This window comes from Lactuca virosa, chromosome 5 (assembly GCF_052849685.1).
Source record: "Lactuca virosa cultivar CGN04683 chromosome 5, Lactuca_virosa_CGN04683_v6, whole genome shotgun sequence".
Classification (NCBI taxonomy): Eukaryota; Viridiplantae; Streptophyta; class Magnoliopsida; order Asterales; family Asteraceae; genus Lactuca; species Lactuca virosa.
Genome location: NC_136430.1, coordinates 453,049,805 through 453,056,610, shown reverse-complemented (window position 1 = coordinate 453,056,610; position 6,806 = coordinate 453,049,805). Strand labels below are relative to the sequence as shown.

At 35.2% G+C, this 6,806-nt stretch overlaps 1 protein-coding gene across 1 annotated transcript; it reads left to right on the top strand.

Moving 5' to 3' along the window:
* Nucleotides 1-304: 304 nt before the first annotated feature.
* Nucleotides 305-1,948, top strand: LOC145114455 (Signal recognition particle, SRP9/SRP14 subunit). The gene is made up of 4 exons (XM_079050463.1): nucleotides 305-564; nucleotides 672-740; nucleotides 1,516-1,609; nucleotides 1,714-1,948. Exons 1-4 carry the CDS (start codon nucleotides 493-495, stop codon nucleotides 1,785-1,787), a joined length of 309 nt encoding a protein of 102 aa, XP_078906589.1. The 5' UTR covers nucleotides 305-492; the 3' UTR covers nucleotides 1,788-1,948.
* Nucleotides 1,949-6,806: the final 4,858 nt, after the last annotated feature.

The window sequence follows — 6,806 nt, the reverse complement described above, 5'->3', positions numbered from 1 at the left end:
AATTATATTAAAAAATATTTGTTTGTATGATTAATGATTGTTATTCTTATAGTTTCTATGTTATTTTGTTAATGTCAATCAACCGTATGTTTATCACCTAGTAAACATATAAAAGAAAATAATAAAAAGAATTAGAAATGACTTTTTCATAATTTAGACAACACTGCAACAAAATCCAAACTTAAGAACTGAATAGTTAGAAAAATAAAATCTTAAAATAAGAGTGTAAATTTTTGAAAAACAAAAGGACTAATTCAATTTCGTTTCAATCGGGTCCAATCCGGTCCTGTTCAAAAGAACCACCCTAACCAAACACCCCCAAATCGACGGCCCCTCTTCAATTACTAGGGGACTAAATTTGTGGTTACTCTTAAGAAAACCCCCTTCGAATATTTTTCAGAAATTCTCGCGACCACCTGGATCACAGCCGTCGAGGGTTGCAGGGGTTTATAGTCTACTCCGCCTACACACATAATTTTGAAGATCGGAACAATGGTGTACATTATGTCATGGGACGATTTTGTCGAAAGATCCGTCCAGTTGTTCCGCGCTAGTCCGGAAAAAGTACACCCACTAATCTACTTCACTTTTCTTCGGGTTTTCTATTAAGGATCTAATTCATGATCGTCTATCTCTGTCTAATCATCGTTCACTGGAAATTTTGATTACAGACTCGTTATGTGATGAAATACCGACATTCTGAAGGTAAATTGGTTCTCAAGGTCACTGATGACAAAGAGGTAATTCTGTTGCTTCCTTTTTCCCCTTTCTGTTTTCATTTAAAATTTGCTTTTTGATTGCAAAGAAATTAGTGTTGTTGCGTGTGCTTTTTACTGTGTTCATACGTCTGTACGCTTAAATTTTACTAAATGATGTTGATAAATTTTAGAAAATTATCATGATTTCGCATATTGTGGGATAATATGATACCAACTACCAATGATCAAAGGTATTTGTGTTGGTGCTAATTTGCAATAGTTATGTTATAATCTTTAAACAACACAGTATCATCAATCAGAATTGTCATAAAAACGATAATCTATTCTACTGCTGGTGTAAACAGTAGAGTTTAATCTGAGATGAATGTAGTATTATGGACTCATTCAAGGGTGAACCACAAATTCTGGAATGTTGTATCACTCTTCCATTTAAAGCCAAGTGTATTAAGATAAGCTCGTTCTATTAGGCTTTTTGGGGTTAATGGCATTGGCATACTCTTTGTTTTAATAAGAGTTACAATATCAAACTTGTTAGAGGTTTAATATATAATCCTTTATCGAATCAGATTCTTTTCCAAATCAAATATTAGAATGATGTAAAAAGATGCTGTATATACAAGAAGTAAGTTTGCATCTAAACATAATAATAAAGTGATCGACTTTGACTTTAGAGATATAAAAAATAAAGAAACGGCATCTGATTATTGTTTAGCAGTATAATTTTGGATTTCTTTTAAATAAAACAATTTTGTTACTGATAGTATTAATAGTTGATTTGTGGGTGAATTTGTTGTAGTGTCTCAAGTTCAAAACAGATCAAGCACAAGATGCCAAGAAGATGGAGAAACTTAACAACATTTTTTTTACTCTCATGGCTCGTGGTCCTGAAAGTATATTACATTATTACCCTTCTCTCTCTCTTTTTCCAGTTTTTATTTTTTCAATGTAAATAAGAAAGCAGAAAGTAAGTATTCTATTGTGTTATGTTGTGCAGCTGATATATCAGAAGTGACTGGAAAAGAACAAACAGCACAGCCTCCCAAGAGAGGAAGAGGAAGGAAGCAATAGGAAATAGGAATAGCCTTTTGATTTTTCTTGCTTTTCTGGACTTGTCAATGCAATGCTTTATTTTTACTTTCTATAAAACACCACTTCCCCATATTTACAGATTGTAATTTTGACTTGTATGAATTTAGATTATAATTTGGACTTTTGGTTGCTTTTTGGCATTACTTTGGTACAAACTTGTTAAAATCACGATCTTGATCAAAAATGAACCTATGAGAAGTAAAGAGTAGAATTAAATTCCAAAAAAAACAAAGAGAAGCAATTGAAGTTTTCTTTTAGTTAAAGAAAGTGTTCTTTTCTTTGGCATGACTCTTTTCGCGACATCCTCAAGGTACAATTCAAAGGATCGGTTGTTGCCTATTCTATGAGTATTGTTGGTGTTTTAGACTATGATACCGATGATTTGGTCATTATTGATTTCTCATTTTTGTGAACATATTGTGTTTCATCCTATGATGCATGGAAACACGAAAACTTCAGTTTGGTCGCCGTTCCCGTATCCGATACTCCATGGAAATTGATATGCCATGGAAACGTTTCCGTGACGTATCTGGTAAACAAGAAACGTTTCGTCGCAGTTTCCGCCAAGTTTTAGCCAAGTTCCATTATATTTAGGATTTGCATGAGCTTTTTCAGTCCAACAAAGTCTAATGGGCTATAGTAATCGACTCTTAACTTATTACCCTACAATCCTAATCGATTGACTCTCAACTCTCTCTTACCCCTCGTCAGATGCGATGATCATGATTATAGTGATCACCATTCACCAAACAGAAGATCACCAAACAGAAGATCACCAAGTAAGAAATCAGACACCGATTTTGATGGCTTCTCAAGAATAAGAAACACCCAATTAAGAAATCAGACACCGATTTTGATGGCTTCTCAAGAACAAGAAACACAGTCACAAGGATCATCATCAACAATAGACCAACCTTCATTGTGGGACTATGTAACTAAACTGGAAAAGCTTGTTGGAGCAGGAGGATATTGGAAATTCAAGTGTAACATTTGCAGCGAAACCCGACAAGGATCATATTCTAGTGTTAGAGCACATTTGCTTGGTATAAAAGGTAATCTACTACTCAATTTAGTATATGTGTCTGTGTGATTTTCGAAATTGTAATGTGAATATGTGATTTTCGAAATTGGCAATAGTTCATTGTAATGAACAATTGTAATGTAAGTATGAAGTTATGAACAATTGTAATGTAAGTATGAAGTTATGGACAATTGTAATGAACAATTATTCACTTTCTTGTTTTGATTCATGTTATTGAATTGACAATTGAGGATGTTAATGAACTTATTTTTTTTCTCTTCATGTTATTGAATTAAGAATGTCGATGTTATTCATGTTATTAAAATATTTAGTATTTTGGGAGTTTACACGTTACATATTTTGGAATTTCTTTAATACATATATGTTTTTTCATATTTTTATATTCCCGTAACTTTGCCGTATCCATATCTTGAATTTTTGAGTTTTGCCGTTTCCCGTTTCCGTGCAACTTAGGTTTCATCACATATGAATCACGTTATATCAATCTATTTGTTTTTGTGGTGTCATTACAAAGCTTGCTCTTAAGTTATGCAATCTTTGGCTTATCGAGATTGTTATAGTACATTTTCCATGAGCATTGTTATAACAATATAAAACATGTTATTTGAGTTTAACTGAGTTTGACCAATTGTTTATTGATTGAGATTTGAATTTTTTTTATGCCATGAATGCATTCATAGTTTTCAAGAGTTTGGACTAGTTAATTATTAAAAGACTATAATGAAAATTTATCTGGTGTCGCGAAGTAGATGTCTAGCGTAGATGTCTAGCCAATATGTCATTAAGAGGGTGATTTGTGCAGTCTCATTTTGGTTAGTAATGATGCAGTGCAACCCATTAGTTTTTCTATGATGCGGGGTAGCCCGTTAGTTTTCTTTTTATGATGTGGGGTAACCCGCTAGCATTTCATTGAATATATTTATGAGTTATGACCATGCTTGAATTTTTTTTAATTGCATGAACCTGGAGGCATGTTAAAGTTTACCACAAGTTGATATATTGTTGAGTCTAAACTCATGTATCTCACAAAGATTTATGACTTACGTATTTTGTTTGTTTTAAATTGCTATGTACTCATGATTAGGAGACAATAACTAAAAGATGAAGATTAGTTGAAGATTTTTGAAGATCTAGTATAGACTTAGCTTTTGTATTGTTCTTTCTTTTAATTCGTTTTTATTTAACTTAACTTAAAGACAAAACCTCATAAATGGTCCCTGTGATTTCCCGAAATCTAGGATATAGTCCCTAAGTTTAAAAGCCTCATAGAATGGTCTCTGTGGTTTCAAAACTTTTAACAATAGTCTCTCACCCACATAAAAATACTTATTTATCCTTTTTAATATATTTTTGATTTTCTTTATTTAAAAATATTTTTAAAAAAAAAATGAAAAAGAAAATAAATAATTTGGAGCCACATCTCTCATACATACATACATACACACACACCGGTCAAGAAAAAAAACCTACCACCATCTTCTTCCCAATTCACATGTACTCAAGACATACATACCTTTGATAGATAAAACACACATGGTCCAGCGAAACCAGACATTAAGCACTTAACACAACAAATTTGACCTCAAATGGCTTTAGAAGCAGATGTATCAATATCTTTTTTTGATCGAGAGGCTCATGATGATGCCTTTCCTCTCAAGCTTCCCAACCACAGAACCGAAATCAGATTCCAGTCAAGATTATGAATCCATGATGAACAATCTAACGATGCAGGACGACCAGCCACCCGTGATGTAACAATTGATGGTTGATCAATCTCTACCCCGATTTTCCTATCTTATCTTACCCTATCTCTAATCCACCATGGAGAACACTCACGCCGATGTGAACCCCACTAGTAGGAAAACTCCTGTCAAATCATCTGAAACCACAGGATCCCTTCCCTTATTCATCTTCTTCCTCGACGATTAAAAAGGTAAAGAGAGTACCAAGTAGGTTCGATTTCAAGGTAGTTGAGTTCACTTATGCAATTGATCTCTTGTGATATGCTTGATTTCAAGTAGTTTTGTCCATCACAACCACACAAAAAGGATATACACACATTCAAGAATCTCTTCTTTATAAAACACCTCCCCCAAAAATTACCCAACCCTAAAACCTCCTATGTTCTTTTGTCGGAGACAACAACCCAAAAATAGGGGAAGTGTGGTCAACGGAAGACAATGAGGTCTTCCACCATCTATTTACCATTATTGATAATGTTCTTCATTGAGTGTGTATGGGTTTATGTGGGTGTTTTGAGGTGTAGGAGGGTTGTTAGATTTCAATGAGAGTTGGGCTAGGAAAGAAATTGGCGGTGGGGATACTTTGATTCAACGTGTAGATCAAAAGCTTTTTTTGGAGAGAGAGAGAGAGAGATATGGGCCAAAGTTATTATTATTTAAAAAAATAGATTTGAATAAAAAAATCAAAAATATATTAAAAGGGTAAATACGTCCTTTTATATGGGTGAAGGACTATTTGTTAGAAATTTTGTAACCACATAGACCATCTATGGGGTTTTTTAAACTTAGAGACTATATCCCAGATTTTGAGAAACCATAGGGACCATTTACGAAGTTTTGTCTAATTAAAATATAAAAAATAAAAATTAATAAAAAATCTAATGAGGGGTAAAATTGCAACACCGTAAATTTTCAAATAAATTTTTCATTTTCAAAACACATAATTCTCCATATCACATTTCAAAAACCACAATTGTCAAATTGTCAAAAACACAAATTCATAAATTGTTTGATAAAATACAGGATCCTCAAAATCATAAACTCCATTTCGTGTGTACAATCAAGCCGACGCCTTTCCGCGATCCTAAGAAGTACCTGAAACACATATCACACAACACTGTAAGCACAAAGCTTAGTGTAACGCCCCGACTCTCAGGTATTAAATTTCAGCTTTACTCTTCCATATTGAAAGGTCTACTCGACGAGTTGGAGGACCTGACTCGTCGAGTAGGAACGCGTTCGGGTCGCAAACTTAAGTGACTGTCTCGAAGAGTCGGAAGACGGACTCGGCGAGTTGGAGCTGGAATGAGAAACCCTAATCCCCAGGGTTTTGCACCTTATTTAAAGGACCATTTGCCCCCTTAGCCTCCCCTTACATCCCCTTGTGAGTCCAGAAACCCTAAATCGTCGTTTCTCTCCATACTTGTGTGTTTTAAGCATTTGAAGGTGGATCTTGGTGAAAGGAACTTGAAGATCAAGAAGTTTGAGGCAAGGAACGTGTGTGGATCTGAAGTCTACCTCTGTTTAGCATCATTTGAAGGTATCAAATCATTTTAGGCATTTGGTGCTTCATTTCGAGTGATGAACCAAGATCTGATTTAAGTCATTAGCACCTTGCATGTACGTAAAGTTTGCAACTTTACGTAAGAATTATGCCTTAGGAGCTTAGATCTACGTTATGGAGCTTTGGAATGGCTTAAAAAACATCTAAATGGAGGAAAGACTGAAGGGAATCGACGAGTTGCATGGTCAACTCGACGAGTCCGATGAAGATTGTCGTGAAAGGACTTCTGCATGAACTCGGCGAGTCAGTAGGGTGACTCGGCAAGTCAGTTAGGGTTTCCCCGACATTTGGACACGTATGAACTCGACGAGTATCATGGAAACTCGACGAGTCAACCAGGGATTTCACGACTTCTCGAGTTCAGGAAGGACTCGACGAGTCGGTGAACTGCACTCGACGAGTCGGGTCAACATGGACTGCTGACCTTGACTGTTGACTTTGACTTTGACCAAAGGTTGACCAGTTTGACCTCTGGGGGTATTTTGGTAATTTGGAAATTTATGGAAATGGTTTATGGTAATTATAGGTGGTGGAGTTCGTGTCGGTGATTCGGGAGTTTGAGCTTATCACTTCAGTGCGATAGTTGGGAGGTGAGTTATCCTCACTATATCAACAGGGTCTAAGGCACCAATGCCGGTCCTTATTGGATT